This window comes from Sarcophilus harrisii, chromosome 1, assembly GCF_902635505.1.
Source record: "Sarcophilus harrisii chromosome 1, mSarHar1.11, whole genome shotgun sequence".
NCBI lineage: Eukaryota > Metazoa > Chordata > Mammalia > Dasyuromorphia > Dasyuridae > Sarcophilus > Sarcophilus harrisii.
In genome coordinates, this window is record NC_045426.1 from 50,720,807 (window position 1) to 50,745,226 (window position 24,420).

The window sequence follows — 24,420 nt, forward strand, 5'->3', positions numbered from 1 at the left end:
GTATCTGGTGCATGCTAAATGAGTGGTTCTGACAGCGAGTTATCAGAGGCTCACACTTACATGGGAACGTAGGAGCCAGCCAAGCCAACTCGCGTGTGAACAAAAATTTCGTCCACGGCATACCTGGCAAGCAGTCATTAAGCTTTTGTTTGAGGCCTCCTTCTACTGATGTGGAACCTGCCAGCTCCTCAGGCAGCTTGTTACCTTCTTGTGTAGTTATAATTATTAGGAAGTTTTTCCTTATCTGAGATCTAAATTTACCTCTTTGAGTTGTCCCTAGCTCTGCCCACAGGGACCACTTAGAAAAAGTCTGTCCTTCACCTAGGTAATGGACCTTTAAATATTTGAAGACGGCCAGCAGATTCCCCCAAGCCTTCTCTTTCATAGACTGAACATCCCTAATTCCTTCAAGTGATTTTCATAAGGCTGCTTGCTGATGCATGGATAGAGTACTAGGGCTGGAGTCTGGAAGATCTGAGTTCAAATGTAGCTTCAGACACTTAGCTAGTTGTGTCACTTCCCCTCTGCCTAACTCAGTTTCCCCATATATAAATGGAAATAATAATAGCCCTTCCCTCCCAAGATTTGTTGTGAGAATAAAATGAAATAACATTTCAAATATTAAAGCATTATATAGATGCTTCTTATTACAATGATGATGGATTTTTACCATCACGGCTGATCTCCCCCAAGTTTATTGATACTTTCCCTAAAATCTAGAGCCCCTTACTTTCTACTTGAAGTTTTTCTTGAGCCCTCTAAGTTCCCTCCCTCCCTAACTATCTAGAATTTATTTAGTTTTTACTCTGTACATAGCCGTTCTTTATATTCTTATATGGACACGGTGTCTCTCTGATAGAAAACAAGCCCTTCAGAACAGGGATCATTTCATTTTTTGGTCTTTGAATCTCTAGCTCCTGGCACACTGTCTGGCACATGATATGTGCCTAATAAATGCTCTTTTTCCTCTCTCTCTTTCTCTTCCTCTTTCTTTTCCTCCTTCTCTTTATCCTCTTCCTTCTCCTTCTTTTTCTTTTAGCCTCATAGCAACATGGGAGGTAAGTGTTGTTTTGATTCCCATTTTATGGACAATGAGACTGAGGCAGAAAAAGGTTAAGAGAAAAAAGGTCAAAAAAATTAGAGAGTGTTTGAAATTAGATTTGAACTCAGATTTTCCTGGCTCCAAGTCCAGTACTCTGTTGACTGAAACCACTTAGCTGCTTTCCTATTAATTATCTCCAGATTTGATAAGCATGCCATCTCTGCCTTTATTCCAATCATGACAAATGATGTAAAAGTTTTGTTCCTATAGTATTGTCCTGATCTATATGTAGATATGGCAGATAATTGATGTATATTCCAATTAGACTGTAAGTTTCTTGAAGGACTTTGTCTTATACATAGTTGTTGATTTTTCAGATATGAAAAAAGCCTATATTGACAGCTGGTTCATTGAGCATTTTATTGATGAAGAAACTGAGATACAGATGGAAGAAAGTGACTTGGGCAAGATTAGCCAGATTGATCAATTAACAGACATTTATTAAGCACCTGCCATGTACTTGATAATTGACTTGTGTTCTAGCTGGGATGACTGTGGGCTAGGGATTTTTTGGTACATATTTTTTTCCACCACTCTGGCTTCTGCTTATCAAATTGTATCCATTTTACAATTCCCATCTCTGTTTGGATCTATCTAATTTTTCTAACCCTCATTAATAATTGAATATATAATATATACTATCTCAAGTTCTGTTTCATCTATGTTATTCATATTTCCTCAATTATATTATAATTCCCTTTGTTCAGATATTATGTCTTATTTGTTACTTAGCATAGGGCAAACTTTTCTCACTTTCAAATGGGCCTATGAGCATATCTGTTTCTTCCAACAATATGAATTTTAGCCCATCTGGGTCTGGCTATGCTTTGTGATTAAGGCAGTAAGACAACACATAGAATACTGGACCTGACTCCAAATCTAATCTCAGATAGTTTTTAGCTGTGTGTGACTGTGGGCAAGTCACTTCAACTCTGTCGGCCTCCTCTGTAAAATGGGGATAATAATAACATCTATATCCTGATATTATAAGAAACAAATGAGATGTTTACAAAGAACTTAGAAAATTTTAAAATACTATGTAAATGCTGTTTTTATTATTATTTTTTTATGAATGCTAGCTAAACTAGCCATTTAAGTGGTAGAATAGAGCAGAGCTTCTGACTCTTTTTTACCCACAAATTTTTTTGTGACCTTGGGTATATAGATATATAAAATAGGTATATAAATCAAATATTTACTTGATAAGAAATCATTATTTTTTGATCTGCACATTCAGTTACAAGACTCAATTTGAAGTCTTAAACCAGTTTAAGAAGCTGAGAATAGTAGGGCAGTAAACTTGAGAGTCAAGAAAACCTGAGTTTATATCTCACCTCAAACTTTTACCAGCTATGTAAGGTTGGGCAAGTTGCTTAATCTCTATGTGTCTTAGTTTCCTTATCTGTAAAATAGGAATAATAATATCACTTTTCCTTCAGGATAGTGATGATGATGATGATGATGATAATCATCATCATCATCATCATCAGGGAACTGTCATGAGCTCTTCATTTTTTCTGAGCACGAAGAGAATGCCAATAGAGTAGATGGGTCTTCCATCGGCTCACCACTCAATGACTCCATCTTCTTTTTTGTTCATTCATTTCTTCATCTTATATACCTACTCACTTCCATAATTATTTGTTTATAATCTTGTAGCTTGCTCACATGCTTACCATAGGTATTTCTGTTACTCTTTGGGTAACCCTCAAGTTTGACCCTCAAGCTTGCTCACATGCTTACCATAGGTCTTTCTATTACTTTTTGAGTGACCCTCAGTCTGACTCTTCTAAAACACTTTTTAAAAGATTTATAGAAAGCACATTTCTCACAATGATTCTGTGAGGTCAGTGGTATAAGAACTGTCACCCCCATTTTCAGGTGAGAGACTAAAGTTCAAATAACTTACCTTGGGCTGCACAAAGCTAGAAAATGAGCCAGCATTCAAACTCATGTCAACCGACTCTATCTTCTGTGCTTTTTCCACTAACGCATAATGTCCACTGAGCCTGAAAATTTAGGAAATAAAGAAAAGAGAATCAGCATCTCCCCTTCTGGTGAGGGATAAAGAAGGGACAATTCTTCTGAGTCTCATGAGGATGTCTATGGTTCAGCCAAACTGGTCTTTTTCTTATTCCTTACACATGATCTCCAATCTCTAAGCCTTTGCATTGGCAATCTTTTATGCCTGAATATTCTCCTTCCTCACTGTTCCTTCCTAGAGTCTCTACATTCCTTGAAAACTCAGCTCAAAAACTGCTTTCTTCATAAAATTATTCCTTATGTCTCCAGTTACCGATCATGTAACAAACATCTATTAGATGCCTATTGTGTGCCAGACATTCTATTAATGCCTCCTGCCATGCAAAAAATTCCATCAACTATGTTGTATATTCTTTTATATGCACATTTTTGCCCATGAGAGAATGTAAGTCTCCCAAGGACAGTCAGTAAAGTTTACCTATGCTTTTGCCTTCCCAGTGCTTAGCTCAGGTCCTGGCACAGAGAAAGCATTTAATAAATTCTCATTGATTGATTTGAGTTGCTGGAGAGATGAATGGTAAAAATGAGTTTGTATTTTTGAGAGAAGTTGTAATTTGTCCTGCATTATACATTGTCATTTTGAACCCTATGGTCACTAGTCTGCACTATGTAGTTCAGTAAATCATTAACACAAATAAACACTTCTCATCTCCTATCCCCTTCCCCTAATCTCCTTTGGAAACCATGACTTTGGATATCCAAATGAAAATATCTCCAGTCTGCTTAGGAGCTTCAACCCCAGCTGAGATCCATTGCTATGGAACAAGCCTTCTGGTGGGTGTCTAGGTTTGGAATGCATTTTAGAGCTTCCCTATAGATGACAGGTAGAGTTGGATTCATTTAAAAAATTAAAATACTGCAGTAGGCGGGATGAGATTTTCCACGAGAACTTTGGAGGGGGCGTCCAATGGCACAAGGTGTTCCACTTTTAAAAATAGCATCCTGGAGGTGGGGTGAGGTACAGAAGAGGCTAGGTTGGCAGTATACTCCATCGATAGAAGTCAGGACACATACAGATGTTCAGAGTCTTCCTATTTTAGACTTTTTTCTGATAATACTGTCTGATTGGTAATTACTGCATTTAGCTCAGGACTGAATGAATTCCTCTCAAAATTATTGGTCTAATCAGAGCACAGCCCTATAAAGACCTTTTATAGCCTCCCTGCCAATGCTCTGTGGGAAGGCTGAGTTGTCATTCATTGCTTTGGCATATATTACTATGCAGATTTTTTTTCCTTTTCAATTCCCTGAGGTGACTAACTATTTATTCCTTGAGTATTCCCCAATTCTACTTACTGTTTTCTATTGGAGAACATGGGAGCCAGGATGCCAGAGGAAACCCAATAGTGGAGAATGCTCTATCATTCTAGGATACCCATCCTTCCATGTGGTGCTATGCAAGGAGATTTTCCTAATTATATTTCCCCAGTTTCCCAATATGGAATCATACTATTAGAGGTTCATTCCTCTGCCTACTGAAGACTTCTTGGATTTAGGACCAGAGATTTAAAGTTGAAAGGGATCCAAGAAGTCATCACATCCAAATCTCTCATTTTACAAGCAAGGAAACTGAGACAAGGAGAAAGATTAAGTAACATGCTCAAAGCCACATATTAAGCAGCTGACAGAGAATTTGAATTCAGTTCTTCCTGACTCAAAGTGTGGTGTTCAATCCAAGCCATGAAGAGAACATGAAAAGATAATCCAAATCAACAAGAGCAGAGATTTATGGTTTCAGATATTAAAGCATATTTAATTTCTCTTCATTAAGCAGCAGTGATCTATTTTTTTCATTCTAAAAAAAGAGAGTTGAATGGTGTGTGTTTTGTCCATCACTATTCCTCCATCTGGTGGTTTTGCTTACTTGTTTCTAAGGAAAAATATCAAGATGTTGTTGGGAAGTGATTGTTATGTTGTCAAAACAAAATGCAAAATGTAGCCATAAGATACATGGGATGTATCAAAAAAAGCTCCAGGGCAAGCTCCTCTGGCTTCATAATTTGTTTTATCAGAGCCAGCCTTGGATGTAGAACTTTCTTCCCTTGATGTTCCACCCGCATTTTATTAGTGTAGGAATCATTGAAGAGAAGTCATAAGGTGCGATGAAAAATCAGAGGCCTGTTCATGCATATTCACTCTCCTTAGTAGGATGAATGAAGTAGGTTAATTGTTTTTGCTTTTCTTCATGCCTCATCTTTCTTCCTGACATCCTTGGTAGTCAGGCATCCTGGGACCCTATGGTGCTTCTGGAAAATCCAGTTTAAGAACCCTTCACTCTTTCCCTCTCAGATACTGATTTCGCTAAGTAGTTTTCTAGACCCTTTTCCTTATCTTCTTCACTTATTAGCTATATTTCTCTGGCCAAGTTCCTCAGCTGAACCTGTTTTCACATCTATAGATGGAGGTATAGTAGCACTTCATTGAACTATACTGAACCTCAAATGAGATGAGACATGGAAAGGGCTTTGCTTTGTAAACATCAGCTTTATTTTTCATCAATATCACCACCACATTTAGTGTTGTTATACAGGTTGTTATTTTCCAAGTATGCATTGTCCCAAGAAGTACTCCAGGACAATTTCTTTCTTCTTTCACCAAGGGGATTCCCTTAGAGTCTTCTTCCTTTATTTTTAAACTGTCAATGAAAGATAATAGACTAATCATTTACCCTTCCCAGGGCAATTTGTAGTTTTTAGTAAGGGCTATATTCTTGTAATATTTTGACTTGAGAGAGTGAGTTAGTCATGAATGTTTGGGTTTTCATACAATGTAGCAAACCCAGTAGAGGAGTTTCTGTTATAGCAACACAAACTGTCAGAACAGAAAGGGATGTTAATCATTACTTATTCTAATGTGCTCTTTTATTGAAGAAGTTCAAATTGGAAATACCTCTGTTTATATGCTCACATGATAGAACCTGTACCTGTAATCCCTTCCACATCTTTATCCTTTTCCATTCCCATTTATCAATTAGGAAGTTCTTTTTTTCCTACTGGAAAAGTCATGCTCATTTCCCTTTTCTACTTGCTCCCAGCTTCCATTCTGCTGTCCATGGTGCTAGTCCTATTTTTTCTCCCCACCCTGTTCTCTTTCCTTTATCACACCCTTGGGATTCTGATACAAGATTTCCTATGACTGAGAAGGTGGAGGTTTCACGAATGCACAATTACTTTATTTTGCTTATTAAAAAGTTCCTTTTATAATTAGCCTCCAGAGGAAATGAGAGGCAGCCTGATGTTATGGAAAAAGTACCAGTTTCAGAGATCACCCAGAATTCTAGCCCTAAATCTCCTACAAACACAACGTGTGAGCTTGGGCAATCTTCTCTTCCCTGGATCTCACTTTCTTCCTCTGGCTAATAGTAAGAGCTAGAACAAGAGTTGTTTGAGGTATAGAAACCCTTTCTTGAGAGAATCTAGACTTTCCTGTACAATAATAATAGCTAGCATTTAAATTTGCAAAGCATTTTGAATATTTCTTAGTTGACTCTCAATACCCTCTGAAGTAGGCGCTGTTGTTATTCCTATTTTACTGCTGGAGAAAGTGAGGTTGAAGGAATTTTAGGGACTTGTCTATTATCATACAGATCTCTAGGATCCTATTAATTACCAGGTTGACAGCATGGTACAAGAATTCCACAGGAATGTCTTCCTGATTTCAAATCCAACACTGTTTGATGTACCTAGAGGCACTGTAATGATCCCAAAGTATCTTTTGATTCACTGGCAAAAGTTAAAATGATTTCAGTTGTGTTTAAGTCACTTTTCAGTTGTGTCTGATTCTTTGTGACTCCATTTGAATTTTCTTTTTGCAAAGATACTAAAATGGTTTGCCATTTCCTTCTGTCATTCATTTTATAGATGGGGAACTTCAGGCAAAGAGGATTAAATGACTTGGCCATGATCGGTGTTACGCAGCTAGTAAATGTCTGAAGTCAATTTTGAACTCGGAAAGAAGAGTCTTCCTGGCTCCAAGCCTACCCCTTCTCCATTACACTACCAATTTCCCCAAGTTTTACTTAATCTTAAGTAAATTGTAATTAAAATTCTTTAAAACTTGGTTAACCATGCATATGTTTAGCTTTCTGCCTCAGCCTTTTTTGAAAGCAATATTGGGTTTTTTTTGGCACCAACAGGAAATGAGAAACATGGTAAAGCAATATTTGTAATTCTGTAATGTTGAATTCATAGCTGTGATCTTTGGAAAGGGAGCCAGGAAAGCGACTTGGTTCTCCAACAGATGTTTATTCGCTGTATTATCATCTTCTCTTCAACATACACAATTCAACATTTGTCACTTGCCTCCTGTGGACAAGACACTATGGGAAATACAAAGGCAAATGAGATGAGCTAATTGTTCTTGAGGAGTATTTTTAGATTGATGGGGAGAAAACTAGTTCATCCAAAGAATATAAGGAAATACCATTAAACAGACATAATATTGTGGAAGTTTAGGTGAAAAAGACATATTGGAGATGCACATTAGGGAAGCTTTTGAGTTGTGTTTTGACTAAGATAATATAATAGTTGTCATTTATATAGTATATTAAGATTTGTATATGTTATTTCCTTTGAGTCTCACAGCTACCTGATGATTGTGCAGATATTTTGCAGCTGAGGAAACTGAGGTAGAGAGATTAAGTGAGTGGCACATAGTCATCACACACTAGTGTCAGAGACTGCATGTGAGCCCAGGTCTTCTTAATTTTAAGTCCAACACTACATTTGTCAAGTTAAGAAAGAAATAAACAGAGATGAGAGGGGAAGACATGTTAGGTGGAGGAAGCAACATGTGAAAAAAGACATGGAAGCTTAGAATGCCCAGAATATATCAAGTTATAGGCCAAGAACATGTAAGGGACTGTACTAGGTACTCTTGGGGATACAAAGATGAATTACACCATCTCTCCCATCAATAGAAGAAAGATAAGATCTATATAGGCAAATCATTGAAATTTTCTGGCCTTGGTTTTCCTATCTGTAAAAGGATGATACAAGACAGGATACATGACCTCTAAGGTTTAAATCCAGGATTTAGAATTCTTCTAAATCTAGGGTCCTATTAATTACCAGATTGACAGCATGGTACAAGAATTCCACTGGCCATGATAGGGATCACATTCTCAGACTTGTTAAGGGACATAATATATCCCATACCTGAATAAGCATCTTCTTTACAACAACCTAAGAAGGAACCTATCAGTCTCCACTTGGACCTCTAATGATGGAAAACCCACTCCATCCCTGTTTTGGACAATTCTATCTAGATTTTCCTTACATCAGATTGAAGCTATCCTCTTCTCTTTGTACCCACTGCTCTTAGATTTGCACAAGTCCTTTCTAAACTTTTGCTGTTTAAAACTGCACAGTACTAGAGATGTGGTCTGACTAGGTAGAGTACATGGTAACTGTCACCTCCATTATTCCTTTAAGTCAGTCTAAGAGCATATTTTTTTTTGAATTATGTCTCACTACAGACATTGATTTTGCAAATTGTACAGCTCCTAGATCTTTTCCTCTTAAATGGTTGTTTAGCCACGTTTCCCCCATTCTTTACTTGTGGACTTATCCAATGAATTTCTTGAACTCAAGTGTAAGAATACATGTTTTCTAATACTTCAGTCTTACCTTATTAGCATTGGTACTTTTTTTTTCTAGCACTGGAAGGATCAGAATTTAAGAATGCCTTGAAAGACCAAGCACATTTTCCCATCAAATGATACTCGTGGTCTTTTTAAATGTTAGCTTTGTGGGATTTTGGATCTGGATTCTCTCTCTAATGTATTCTCTTTCCCTCAGTTATATTTAGCCTCAGATCTCGTAATATGTAACCTCTATACCTTCACACAAGGTACTAATAAATGTCAACTGAATAGAGCTAAGAATCTAGTGGTCTTCAACTAGAGATTTGTCTTTATATTGATGTTGATAACCACTCTTTGGGTCAGGAATATCATGTAATGCTAAATCCCTCTTAGGACTTTCTCATCCATTTTACAGGGATATCAAGAAAGTCTTTTTCATACACATTACAGGAATTCAGATATCCTAGGTCTTCAACATCATCATTAATTGCCCACCTTTTAATTCTGTTGGAAAAGAAAATTATGTCAATTTGCTAGGTTTGTTTATGACAAACCCATGTTGTCTCTTAATGACCGTTGCTTCTGGAATGTTTATAAATGTTCATAAACATTCCCTCTAATACATTCTTGAATTTTCCTAGGACTTAAATTCCAGTTCTGCAGGCTTTATTTTGAAGAATCTATTTTATTGCTCTTTTTGAAAATTTGACTATGTTAATCTAAATTTTAGAGTAAGTGGGTATTTTCTATCATGGAGTCAACATTGGGTTGTTTTTGGTGGAGGAAGTAATATACAATATTGTTGCCAGTATAGCTGACTCCATGTCATATATACAACAACAAAACATATTTGGACATGTTATTTACCTCATAGTTTGTGCTGTTTAAACAGGTGGCTCAAATCACAGAAAGGACTGATCTAGAAAAGCTGTTAAACTGGTCAGGAAATAAGAAAAAAGTTTTTGAGAACTGATATAGTGGCCTTTGAACAAAATATAACTCGTCTGGCCAGGTGTCAGTCAGTGAGTCAGTAAACAAGCAATTGTTATATATTAACTATACTCCAGACTCTGTTCTAAGTGCTAGAGATACAAAGAAAGGTAAAAAAACATAGTCTCTGCCCTCAAGGACCTCATATTCTAATGGGTGGAGCCAAGATGCAATAACTATCTACATATAATACATGTGTAGATGGAAGGCAGTCTTAGAAGGAAGATATACGAGAAGGTAATTTTAAAATGATATGTGTACATTATTTCCAAAAAGTTATTTGGTACTTTTCCTATTATCATCATTTATTCATGGGTTGCCAGAGCTGAAAGGAGCCTAAGGAATTATCCTGTCTAGCCCCTTTCATTCTATAAGAGGAGAAGTGATTGCTGGCTGCCCTGTAGGTGTGTTTTCTAATGCTTTGGTCAGTCTAATTTTAGATTTTGTCAGTCAGAGAGAGTTCAACATTGATCTCGCAGACAAATGTAAAGTCTTATACTGTTCTTTTCCAGAAATTTTTCTCTAGTTCTCAGCTTTGATTCTCCTACTTTGTATGCTACTACTTCTCATTATAGCCTGCCTGCTCACCATAAATCACTCTTCTTTCTTTCTTGGGGCAAAATTGAGCCCCTGGTCCCTCAACCACAACTCCTTTGGGGAATGTTTTTGAGGGGATAATTTGTACTTTTGTGCTTCTATCCTCCTGTGCTTAAAAGCTTAATTGCCCTTCTGAGTCAGGCATCTGTGGTTAAGAAAGTTTTCCAAACTGTTCCCCTGAATAATTGGAAGGAACACTTACTTGGCAAATAAATAGCATCTCCTTGAACTGTCGAAGGTGAGCAGCCCTTAAGACAAAAGCATGATGGGAAGAGCATGAACTGGAAGTGAGAAAAGATGGAGTTTTAATTCCAACTTGTTGCTAGTTTCGTGACTTTTGATGTGCCTCTAGGATTTTAGAGCTGGAAATGACCTTAAAGGTAATCAATTATATTCTCACTTGATAAATGAAAACACTTCTGGAAAGTACTTTCAAATTCTACCTTGGACATTTACTAGCTGTGTTACCTTTTTTAATCTTTGTGAGTCCCAGTCTCCTCATTTATGAGTTCCCTTTTTAGTATTAAAGAGAATAGCAGCATAGTCTAATGAAAAGGATTCTGTACTTGGTATTAATTACCCATGTAATCTTGAATAAATCACTTAACTTCTCTGTATCTTATAAACAAAATGAATAGATTGAACTAGAGCATTTCTAAGATACTTTCCATCTCTAATCCTTTGCTTCCCATCATTCTAAGAAGCTGATGAACAAATCAAGTAAGCAACTTTCTCAAGGTCTCTCTATTATAAACAATAAATTAATTTTGGGGGACACAGTTTTCTCATCTGTGAAATAGGAAGGAATAATCTAGCCTTTCCTGTTGTCCAGGGTTACTATCAGGGGAAGATATAATAAAAGATGTGGAATTGTTAAAAAAAAAAAGTTATGGTCTTATGTGTATGATAGGTATGATCAAGAAGTCATGCTTACTTAGCTTTTACTATTGGTGTTTAACCTTTGAGAAGGGCAAGATCCTTTTTGGTAGGCTGGTCAGTTTGGGTCACTTATTTTCTCAGTTATTTTTGTCTTGTTTTGGTGAACTAAGTTACATTTGTTTGCCTGCTTTCCCCTTCTTATTTGATTTTGCTTATGGTTCTTCTTCCCTTCTTCCACATAGGGTGTGCGACAGCCCAGGCAGGGGCCGAAGATGAAGGAGAGGCAGAAGCTGGCTGGATTGAAGGGGCCGCCATACTTCTTTCAGTTATCTGTGTTGTTCTTGTCACTGCCTTTAATGACTGGAGCAAGGAGAAGCAGTTCCGGGGTCTGCAGAGCCGAATTGAACAGGAGCAGAAGTTTACTGTGGTCCGGGGAGCCCAGGTGATCCAGATTCCAGTGGCAGAGATCGTGGTTGGTGACATTGCCCAGGTAAAATACGGTAAGTTTCCCAGCCCTTCCCCTCCAACCACCACCACCTCAGAATCTCTATTGTCTTCTACTCTTTCATAGTTTTTGTGCTTGACTTAGAGTTTAGGTGATGTGGGGTGGGCCAGCCTGGACATCTAGGTCAAACCTTGGTTGGTCGAAGAGAACAATATCAGTGTTTGATTATTCCATTATGGACATGAAGGCCAGTGAGCCCAAAGGTAGGTCTTATCCTATGGGGAAAGGATAGGAAAGAAGAGCCAAGGTTCAAGACCAAGCAATGGGCTGGAAAGACAATCATTGGAAGTCTGGTAAAAAATCTAGACAATTATTGATTGAAACCTAGGAGAAAACATTAGAGGCCATTTAATCTATTTATGGATGGAAAAACTGGCAGAACTGATGAATTCTGAATGCCGTTTGAGGCACACTTTTATAATTTTATTTTTGTTTTATTTTGTTTGTGTTTTCTTTTACGTCAGCCTAATATGGAACTATATGTTGCATGACTTAAAAAAATAACAATCCATTTTCTCCTCATTTCTTATACTGCAATAATAGTCTATCATATTTATATACTATAACTTTTTTAGCCATTCTTTAATTGTTGAGCATCTCCTTACTTACTCTCAGAAAAAGAGCTGATGTAAATATTTTTGCACATATTTCTTTTCCTTCTTCTTTTTTCTTTGGTCTCTTTTCCTATTTCTTTGATCATTTTTGGGTATAGGCCTAGCAATGGTATATTTTGGTCAAAGGACATATGTTTTTTAAGTACCTTTTTAGGGCATAATTCCTAATTGCTTTCCAAAATTTTTGTTCCCATTTATAGGTCCACCAATAGTACATCTGTGGTGCCTGTTTTCCCACAGTCCCTCCAGCACTTATCTTTTTCCTTTTTTATCATCTTTTCCAATTTGAGACAGTTCTCAAGGGAAGAAACCCAGGATATCTATAGTCATGTTTTAAAAAAGTTTTAAATCACTACTAATTAGAGAAATGCAAATTAAAACAATCCCTCCTCTTTTCTAAGTCAGATGCTCCTATCAGTAATAATAGGCAATTTAGTAGCTCTTTAAAGTTTTTGAATCATTTAACATATATGCTATATATACATATAATATGTTATCTCGTTTCATGTTATAGAATTTAAACTGGGAATACTATTTGATAAGGTGGGAGGAGAGAAAGATCTAAAGGCAGCGGGAAAAGTCTGGTTAGAGATACCCACAGATTTTTAGATTTGGAAGAGATTTTATTAACCATTTAATTCCAGTCCAGGGGTGGGGAATGTCCAGCTTCTGAACTGTATGAGGCCTATGAAGTCTTTTGCATAATTAACCATCAGTGATGAGCTGAAGGCTGGATATAACACTCTCCTGCTGTTTTAGTTCTATAAGTTGAAAATTTTGTATAGCCCATGAATCATGTTCTAAATATCCAAATGACTCTTAGCAGAGAAAAAGCTTCCCTACCTCTCTTTAGTCCAATAGCACTACAAAAGGAATATGCCTTCTCTGCATATTTTACCTAATTTTCTGGCCCCTTGATCTAGGTAGACTGATGAAGATATATAATTCTAGGATTTACCTCTTCAGAATAGAAATGCCAGTCAATTAATGAGTATTATTAAGTACTCACTAGTTGTCAGACTGTGCAAATAAGTGAAAATTAAAATAAAAAGCAAGAACCATGGCTGCTTCTCAATGAGCTTACATTCTAATGGGAGAGCTGATATATAAAGATCTAGATACATGTAGGAAATATACAGGATAGATGAATGTATTATGAAAATGGGAAGTTCATTGGCATGTATAAATATTAGTTATCATTATTGTCATTATTATTCTAATGGGGAGACATTTAAAATACAAGGTAGCTAAAATGTATTAAAATAGAAGTCACTTTACAGGGGGAATAAATAGCAGTGAGGGGGACTGGAAAGGCCTCCTGCAGATGATGCATTAGCCGAGTCTTGAAGGAAATCAAGTAGTCTGTGGGATGAAAGGGAAGGAGAAGAGCATTCCAGGTATGGGACAGCTAGTCCAAAGGCCTGGAGAATATATAACTAATTATTTAGGACTTACAGTGATTTGTAGATCAGAGATGGATACCTTTTAGATGGGGGTGGGTAGGGCCAGGAAAGAAGCTGAAAATTCTTTGCCTTAGGTGGAGAACTCAAGCAGAAATTTATGATGCCAGAGAGCTGGGGAACAGCTGGAATTTCTGTAGTCTAAATGTTCTGCGGTCTAAATGTTACAACAGAACGCTTACATATTGAACTGGGATGGGCTATTGTGGGATTCTCTTGCAGAGGCTTTTAAACTGGAGTCCCTAAACTTATTTTTAAAATATTTTGATAGTTATTTTAGTATCATTGGTTTCCTTCATAATCATTTGTATTTTATGTATTGTATATTGTATGTATTGTATAAAACCCAGATTCTGAGAGGGATTCATAGTCTTCCATTAGACTCTTCAAGAAATCCATTATTCAAAAAATGTCAAGAACCTTTGTTCTGCTAGGAAAGATTTTGATTCCATGGTCAAGTGGTACCCTGTATGCCATTAAGGATAGTGCATTCTTTTGGAGTGAGAGGGTCAGCATTTTCAAAGAAGGATTTTCACTCACTTCCTCATCTTTGTTCTGCCTTTGTTCCTTTTAACAGGTGACCTACTTCCTGCTGATGGGATCTTCATCCAAGGCAATGACCTTAAGATTGATGAAAGCTCTTTAACTGGCGAGTCTGACCAGGTCCGCAAATCAGTAGACAAGGACCCCATGCTGCTTTCAGGTGAGATGTAGTGATACTCTGTTTCCACTGTAGAAATTTCCACATCATCCTCTCTTCTCACAATAATTGACTGATAAAAATTCTTTCCAGTTCAGAAGATGCTGTTATCTTGGTTTGTCTCAGAGACTGTCCCTCCCTTCCCCTGTCCCTTGTGCATAGGGAAATGATATAAAGTCTTGAAAAGACAGATCATTAGTTTTGAGTTTTCTTTCCCTACTTTAACCAAAATGGAGGAATTCATTCTACTGAAACTTAACTTGATTCATTAAATAGCAATTCCTGTTTCACTTTATGAAAAGCTGAACTTTGTTCTCATTTCTCCCAAATGATTTGATGTTAAAGCCAGGAAGGAATGAGAATTGTGCCTCCTTCTCTCTTATATAAACAGGAAGCAGGTATTTCCTGTGGAATGTGATGGGGTCTGGCCACTGGGTTATCTTGGTCTGACCTGACTATGATTTAAGCTTATTTATTTCAAATGGGAGAGCCAGAACCTAGAATGTTAAAACTGTTAAATCTGAAAGGAATCCTTGAACATAGAATATAATTACAACTTTTTAATCTGAAAGGGATCTTAGAACCTAGAATGTTAAAAAAAAAAAAAAAACTGAAATTTGAAAGGGATTTTAGAACCCAGAGTGTTAAAACTGTGAAATCTGAAAACTGTGAAATCTTAGAACATAGAATATTACAACTATTAGATCTCTTTATTTTTTGTGAGACAAACTGAGGTTAAGTAACTTGCCTAAGGTCACTAGGACACAATTACTAGATTTCAAAGGGGGCTCTTAGAACATAGAATATTGCTATATGGAATGTTCAAACTGAAAGGAAACTTAGAACATAGTATATTTGGGCAAAATCTATTAGATTTGTGAGGGACTTTAAGACACAGAATATCACAACATGGAATGTCAGAGTTAGAGGGGAGCTTAATGTTCTAATATAAAATATCACAACAGGGATTGTCAGAGCTAGGAGTAAATTTTGACCATAGAATGCTAGAATGTAACCTGTTGGTTTTGGAAGGGACCTTATAACATGAAATATTAAGATATAGAATATTGTTAGAAATAGAAGGATACTTTAGAAGATAGAAAGTTATAAGTGAAAAAGACCTTAGAAAACAAATTATTCAGTTCCCTTATTTTATGGATGAACTGAAATTCATAGAAATAGTAACTTTTCTAAAGTTACATGGAGATTCCTGATAGGATTGGGGCTCAAATCTAGATTTTCTACCTTAAACCAGTGTTGCTGTTACTGAAATCTACGTTGTAATTTCTTCTCTCTGGAGATTAGGTGCTGTAGTTTTCAAGTGCAGTTGGAGCCAGGGTCAAGATGGCTATTGCCTTGAATCAATAGTTTTTATTTTCAAAGGATTTTTTGAAACATCAGAGTTGTAGTGCCTTTTAAAAGGGAAAGAGTTTTGAAGAACCGAAGAGTAGAGTAGTGAGTAGGTGAATCTCCAGTTGAAGTCACAGCTATAGCTTCTCCCATTTTGTACCTGATTTTTTTCTTTCTGTTTCTTGTCCAGTCCCTAATTACTTTTACTTGTATTCTCATAACAGTTTCAACCCTTTCCTTTCTATCCTATCCTATACACAGTTAGCAGATTACTTGGAAGAAAATCTCATTTTACCATACTCCCTGCTCAGAAACCCTGTGCCCCCCAAACTATTGTCTAATAAAATCATAAAAGTAAAATTATCTTGACTTTCATTCAAAGTCTTATTTATCTGGTTCCAACCTAGTTTTTCTCACCTTCCTCCACACTAAGCATTTTCTAATCTAAGTAAACTAGTCTCCTCATTGTTGCCCAATTATGTCATGGTCTTTCCCACCCAGTCTATGAAACTCACCTCTGCTTAGAATGCTTTCCTCTTTCTTTTTCATTTGCCTGAATTCTCCTTTCTAATCTTCAAGCCTGGATAAAATCCCCCTTCTCCAGAATCTTTATCTACTTCTCTAGCCCCAGGTGATCACACCCTATTCAGAAGTCATTAAGGGTCTTTCCGAATCACTTAATTTATGGGACCTTTAGGGACTTCTACAGTATCTCTACCTTGTATCACTCCAAGCTATCTCCCCAGCTAGTAGTAAGTTCCTGTGCCTTCCCATCAGCCATGGTAGGTGCTTAACAGTCCATTGATGGAGATGATGGGAAGTGGCAGCCAGGCCCATTGAGCACTTTCCTTTCAGCCTGGGATGCTCAGGGTTGATGAATATAGATGACCTTACTCGGGAAGAAAATAATGTTTTATGATGGGGAAAGAGGCCTGGATTTGGAGTCAGAGGACCTGAGTTCAAATTCTGCTCCTGCTTCCCATTTAATTATCATGGGAGCTCTGTTACTTAATAATCACATGAATTTGACAAGTGATTACACTTCTCTAGCCTTCAGTTTCCTCACCTGTATAATGGGGATAATTGTAATTACGCCATCTACCTTGTTTAGGTATTATAGAGAAGCTTGGTATATCTGAGAGTGCTATAGAAAATGGGGATTAATATGCCTTTTCTTTTGTCATTAAGGGAAAAGAGTCCTCTGAACCAATGATTTCTTCATTGTAAAGAACTCCTGGTGTGGACTTTTATAGCTACAGATCAATTTTTTTTGTCACTTATAATCTTAGAAATTAATCAGGGCATTGAGAGATTAAGCAACTTATCCAAGGTCACCTAGCTAATAGCATGAGTCAGAGGCAAGCGACTATCCAGGTATTCCTGATTCTAAGGCTGATCTGACTACTGCACCATGTCGTCTCTCATTAATATAACAAAATATCTGAAAATAAAGTGGGATGCACTGGTTGGGGGCATTGTTTTAAGGTCCTTTTCAAGTCTTAAAACTATGATCCAGGAGCTTTCTTCCTAATAATAATAGTCATGGAAGGACTATTATTGTCCCATTGACTAATAGGAGCGAGTGATAGGATCTGGGTGTTAGGAGTCACAACATTTGTTTTAGGCTTCAGAGTTGATCAGACAAAGATCAGCTTAGCTTCCTGAGGTCAGCAAAGGCCCAGCTGAGCCTTCTGTCTCTGAAGCCCCCGTCCTTAATGCTATTCTATTGTATCCCAGCTCACTGGCCTCCAGTGGTTGAGCAGTTACATTATACATTCTGCTTCTCTTCTCCTTCCCACCCCCAGGAGCAGAGCTTTTCCACTCACACAAAGGGATGGCATTTATTCTTTCTCTCTGTCCCGAGGCCCCTCCATGAATTCTGAGAGCACTGTAGGCAATGAAGATGTCACTCCCAGGGAGGAATAGAAAAAAGTAGGGCACCAGATTCCCTTGGCATCTGTGCTCAGAGAGAAAGTCAGAATGTCCTCGTGCTTTGGACTTCTCAGCAGACTCAGTAGGATTTCTGACCAGACTCAGTGAACCTAACACTCATGCTGTTGATCATATTTTTGAGTCCTGCTCATAGATGGGGTGCACGCACTCCTGGTTGGCTCAGTGCTTTCTTTCAATTTTCACCATTGCCATCCCTCTCACCCATGGACTGTTCTCGTTATACTATCCAAATTCTGATCGTCATCTCAAGCCCATTTTTAGCACTCTTTCTTCCAGTCATTCTTGACCATTCCAGACCAGTAATCTTTTCTTCCTTTGAAATCCCATCACAATTCCAATGATATAATTGCCTTAAAATCCAAAGCAGAAAACAATTTTAACATGTTAATAATTATTTTCATGGATGGATATCTTGCCTTCCTAGCAAAGGATTTTAAAAAACTGAGAGTGCAAACCTACTAAATACTTTATATACATGATCTCATTTGGGCTTTTCAACAACTCTGTAAAGCAGATGCTGCTATCATCCCCATTTTACAGATAAGGAAACAATCAATTAACAAGCCACAGAGTGGATCAATGATAAGTTCTTGGCCATATAGCTAATATAGCAATAGTCAGAGGTGAGATTTGAGTCCAGATAGCTCCTGACGCCCAACACAATACTCTGTTATAAAATCTTCTCTTTGTTACATAAAGTAGGACACCTAAATAATTGGTGAACAAATTAATTTCTGAATTTCTTGAGGGCAGGGGCCCCTCATTTTGTGCTTCTCTTTCCCAACCTAGACTAGGTCACATAGCAAGTGTTCTTCAGTGAATGTTGAATCAAATATGTCTTGCTTGAACTCAAATAAAGCTATATTCAGACTATTCTACCCTTATTCTACTTTAATCAGTCAGCAAACATTTTGTTGAACATTTACTATATGCCAGGTGCTTTTTTAGGATGCTTCACTGTCCATGGGAGAGGGTGGAAAGGAAATAATGAAGAAATAATAACTTCCATGGACACATTTATTGGATATTTAATATAGGACAGGCGTTGTGCTAAGCCCTGGGAATTCAAGAAGAGCAAAAACATTCTCCTTGTCCTCAAAAAATTCCAAGTTTAAAGGGGGAAGACTACATGTCAATAAAAAGGTACATACAGAGTAGATGGGAAGTGATTTCAGAAGGAAAACCCTTTTGCAAAAAAGTTTGTAAATTACTGTGTAGATAGTATTATCTCATTTGAGCCTTAGAATAACTTCAGAATCAATATGAAAAGAATTTTGATGCTCCCACTTTACAGATGACAAAACTGTGGGTTCACAGAGTTTAATTGACCCACTCATGGTCACATAGCTATTAAGCATAGTATTTGATAAGCATAAACATAGGCATTGATCGTCCTATCTCTTAAATCCAGCATACTATCCAAAACATAATGCTACCTCCCCATTCCTGGCCCATCCCACTTTCTTTTTCTTCCCTACATCCCTTAGGAGTTTAGGAGATGTATTCATGCCAACAAGTTACAACGATAATAGCATTTATATAATACTTTAGAGTTTGCAAAGTACGATTCATATTATCCCATTGGATTATAGCCTAGATATATTAAAAGCAGGGCTTAAGATGCTGACATTGTCTACATTTTAGGAGCTGGCTAGGTTGGTGGGAGATTGGAGAGAGATGTATTTAGAATCAGTCAGATGTTAGAGCAGAAAAAATTCTTAGAACTCATTTGATCCAAACCCCTTGTCTTACAGTTGGAGAAAATAAGGCCAAGAGAGGGCAAATAACTTGCACAGCTTGTTAGTGTCTATTATTGCCAGAGCTGGAATCCAGGCTCCCCAACCTCAAGACCAGTACTCTTTTTTTTTTTTTTTTTTACACCACATCTCATATAGCTCTAGAGAGAGAGAGAGGGAAAATATTCTCACTGGGCAATGCCATGTTTTGCTTGTTCAGAGTCCTGGACTTCTAATCTCCATTGTGCAACGAAAGACTGTGAGCAATTGATATGGCTCTTGAAAGGTTGTCCTGGGCCCTCTCTTTGAGTTGCAACAATAAGGAGTTCCAACATATTCTAAGGCGTCTGGAATCCTTGGCTCTGGGGCTTTGCCTGCCTGGGTAGCTGGGTGGCCCCATGCCAGGGCAACTCAAAGTGCAGCCAGTTCCCTTTCTTTGAACATCAGTAGGCAGAGTTCTTCTGATCAGGGATACTCCAGCTCAAGTGCAACAGGGAGAAAAATAAATCCTTTGTGCTAATTGGCCATCCTGAAGTTTAAAACGGGAACTCCTTAAAGGTCCTGAAAGCACTGGTAGAGAACTTTCTGTTTTCCATTTCTGATTCAGTGAAAGTTGGGAGAGAGGGGTCCCAGAAAGATCCAGCTATATGAGCGACAACAAACAGGCAAATTTCAGGTTAGCCTGGGGGTGTCAGTACATGTACTTTACTTGTAATAGGCTAATCCTCACTTCAGGGAGATTTGATAATTCTCTGTGACTCTCTTCTCCCACCTCACCTGCAGAGGAAGGATTTTTTAAAAAAGAAAATCTTCCTGACCATTCTTTCCATCATCACTGTCATTCAGTTTAAATCATCATCTATTCATTAAATACCTACTATGTTCCAGGCACTGGACTTAGAAGGATTAAAATGAAACAATCCCTTTCCCTTAAAGGAACTTAGAATCCATGGTGGAGGTGGGATATAACAAGTAAATACAAGTCGGTTTAGGGAAAGAGGAAGCATTAATAGGAATAGGGACTAGATATGTGATTTTAATGGTCTAATAAACTCCAGAGGAAGAGACTCCTTTTTTCAAGGCATGTGGGCACCTAAACAATTTAATTGCCAAGAGTACCAAGATATTATTTGTCTTGCCCAGGATTGCATAGTCAGTATTGTAAGAGTTATGATTAAAATCCAAGTATTCCTATCTCTGAGACTGGCTCTGAATTCATACCACTATGCTGTCTCTCAATGCTTCTGGTGAAGAGGCAAAAATACAGCAGAATGGGGGAGTAAAAACTAATCTTAATCAAGAGTCAAAAAACTTGAGTCTCTGCTCTGCCTCTGACTAGCTGTATGTTCTTAGGCAAAGCATTTCTTCTTCTTGGGCTTCTGTCTCCTCATCTGTAAAAAGGCAGGCTTAGAATGGATAATCTCTAGGACTGCTTCAACACCCTGACATTTCATAATTTCATTTGGTGGTCCTCAAGCCATTGGTGGCTGAGATATTTTCAGTGATAAGTATCTTTCCTTTCCTGAATCTGTTTCCTCATCTGTAAAATAGATAAACTTAGAAATATAACTTCCTTCATGTAGCTATTGTGAGAATACTTTGAAAATCCCCAAATCCTGTAAATTATGATAATAATGATGGCTACTACTATTATTAAAAATAACAATTATTAAGTTGTAATCATTGAAAGTAATAATAGTAGTCATCATTATTGTCATTGTCACCAATTTAGAAATAATTGTAGGAGTAAGAGTAGTAGTAGTAATAATACTGATTAGTAGTAGTAATGGAAGAAAGAAGAAGAGGAAGAGTAGAAGAAGGAGAAGGAAGAAGAGTCATGTGATGATGAATACAGGGATGGTAATATGGATAGGGAGGCTTCCATCTTGGATTTCACTAGCTTTTTAATTCCCCCTTCCAAAAATCATGACATCTTTTACAACATTTTTCTATGCTGTACACCTATCACTCTGAGGAATTGAAACTGGGTCATTATTGACCTCTGAAAGAGTTCAAAATCAATGGAGAGATTCTTTCAAACAATGAAGCTCATATCCCATCACTATTTCAGCCTGTGCACTATTTACATGTACTTCCTTAGATCTAAAACTGGAAGAGACTTCAGATACCATGTGGTACGGCCTCTCCCCATTTTATAGATGATAAAACAGAGAGATATTAGTGATTAGTCCATGTCATTCAAGTAATAAGTAAAAGAATCAGGTTTTGAACTGGATTTATTTATTCTGAGTCTGGACTGGAGGCCTTCTTCAAGGTCAGCAGCTCATCACCTGAGATCCCTAAAATGCTGTATGTTCAAGGAGTTTGTGGATAGTTTTCAAGCAGGCTGTGAACTTGGATGGAAAAATAGTCAATTTATCTAACTGTAAGTTAGCATTTCCCCTAATTATGACTAATATAAAATAATATAATAATTATGATTCTGATAATTAAAAATCATTATTCTGAGAAAGGATTCTTATATTTTGCAAAACTGCCAAAGGATCCCAAGGCTCTAAAAAGACTAAGAGCTTCTTCCAAGGATATTTTTACATTGCATGGACATCACATGACGTCTATGGAACTCCTCTGCAAATGAATTGGGTAGAAGAATAAGTAAGTAAGTAAATAAGCCCAGTTGCATTTGGGAAATTACTTTTTAGTATACTCAGCTTCACTAAGGAATAAAAGCCTATTGTTTTAATAGTCATGTGCTGCTGGAGATGTTGTCAGGTTTTGAATTTGAATTTACCACTACAATCATCTCTGAAGAATTGAAGCAGTGGGAGATCTCAGGGGAAAAAGAGAAATGTATACTAGGTGTAATTAAACTACCATGTTGAGATGATACATATGCAAGATGTGGTATACTTAATATTACTGAAAAAAATGGTCTGATTAATAGAGGACAATGGCCAGTTATGTGATAAGAGCAAAAGATAATAAAGGAATAGCTCAAATGCCTTTTAAAATAACATAAATTACACCAGTGTGCTTAAGTGACTTATCCAAGTTTAGAACCCAGTTTCCCAACTTCTAACCCAAAGCTCTTATTATCAAGGCTACATCACTTAAAATTGAATTGCAGTGCTCTTAATGAAAGTCACAAACCATCATTCTTCTATTATGATATCCTTTCTCCACCCCAAACTGAGGTTCATCTTGGGGCAGACATACTTGGGGCCTATAACAGATGGCACATTTCTTTCTGCATTTGAGGGAGTTTAGGATTCACTTGGAAAGCCAAGCAAGAGGGATAATTCATTTCAAATGCCTTTTCCCAGTGTTTTCCTTTTTTTTTTTTTTTTTTTTTTTTACTTCTTTGCATCAGTACTATGAGCATTACAAATAATCCTCAGAAACTTGGAGGAGACCAGAACTTGCTATTGCAATTAGAGTTCTGTAGGGATGGTGAAATTATTCCTGATTCCCCTCATCTTATTGTTCCACAGGAAGGTACCATGGTATGGAAGAAAGATTGCTGTATTTAGAATTCCAAGGCACAAGTGCAAATCCCTGTTCTGATACTTAACCTCTCTGAGTATCAGTTCCCTCCCTCACCTATAAAAATGAAAGTTTGAATTAATTTTCTCCAAGGTCCCTTCTAGTTCTAAATCTCTTAAGCCTCCGAAGCCAAAGCTATAGATAGTCTGCTACAGGGACTTGTGGTGTTTTTAATGTTCAGCAAAGATTTGTTGATAATAATAATAGCTGTCATCTAGAGACTTCTTTACAGTTTGCCAAGTATTTGGCACCAATCATTTCACTGTTTCTCAACCCTGTGAAGGTCCTGTTGTTATTATGGTCATTATTGCCATTTTAAGATTTAGAAAGGTTAATTCATTTGCCCATGGCCATATGGCTAAGTCTTTCTTTGGGGCATCCAAAGTTAGGCTTACATACCTCCAAGTCCAGCAGCATTCTTCCTATGGCCCATGATCCTGGGAAAGATGATTCATTAGCTAGGAAATAGAATATATTTCATAATCTCATGTTTGGGAAGGGACCTAAGTTTCTGTCTATCCAGTCTTTTTCTGGGTATGTACCACATCCCTAACAAGTAACATTGAGCATCTCCTGAAAAAGCTCTAGCAATGGGGCTCACTACCTTCTGAAATAGCTCAATTAGTTTTAGAGCAGCTTTCACTCTCTTAAAGTTTTATTCCCCTTATATCAGACCTAAATTTGTTTCTCTTCATTGCACAGGGTGGATACTTGATAAATATTTGTTGAAATGTTTATTGAGGAATATGGTGGTGTTTTAGGACTTTAAGAAGTCCAGCTTCTCCACAGATACTCCAGTAAAGTTTTAAAAATGACCTAGAAGGAACAGTGATAACAGAAACCCTAGAAGATCTCTGTTGAACCCTTCTATTCAGGCCAGGAGCACATAAAAAGAATTCCAGAATTTTGCAGAAGTACTGAGTGGGGGTGTTCCAGGAGAGGTGGAAGACATAGTGTGAAAAAAAAATCTAACCTTACAGCAGGGGATAGGGCCAAATCAGTGCCCAGCATGGTGGAATAGAGTCCAGGAGCCTAATTTGAAATTGCAGTAGGAGAAGGGCCAGAGCAGTAGCCAGGAAGTCATGGTTTATTCCAGTATCAAGGCAGCCTTGGTTTGAACATTGAAAGGAAGCTAAATAATTCCCACCAAAAAATAGATCCTGATCTTAATCACTGAATCCATGATCAAATAGGACACATACATACCAGTCAGGAGTGTGAGAACTAATTTTGACTCAAACACCAGCTCCTAACCCAGAAGCTGAGGCTGGAGGAGAATGTAAAATTTTTTAAAAAATGCTTGGCATAACAAAGAAATACTTACTGGGAGCAATCTAAAAGAGAGTAAATATGTGACCAGTTCAAGTGGAACTTAAGAGAAAAGGATGTCCTGGTTATAAGGA

At 37.3% G+C, this 24,420-nt stretch overlaps 1 protein-coding gene across 16 annotated transcripts in view; it reads left to right on the forward strand.

The window, feature by feature from the left end:
* ATP2B2 (ATPase plasma membrane Ca2+ transporting 2) overlaps positions 1-24,420 on the forward strand; it is a 647,176-nt gene that overhangs the window by 504,796 nt on the left and 117,960 nt on the right. For all 16 annotated transcript variants that reach the window (XM_031955187.1, XM_031955103.1, XM_031955098.1 and 13 more), the window contains 2 exons: positions 11,438-11,695; positions 14,352-14,477. In XM_031955187.1, the coding sequence (XP_031811047.1) occupies positions 11,438-11,695; positions 14,352-14,477 (384 nt within the window). The remainder of the gene's footprint in view (positions 1-11,437; positions 11,696-14,351; positions 14,478-24,420) is intronic.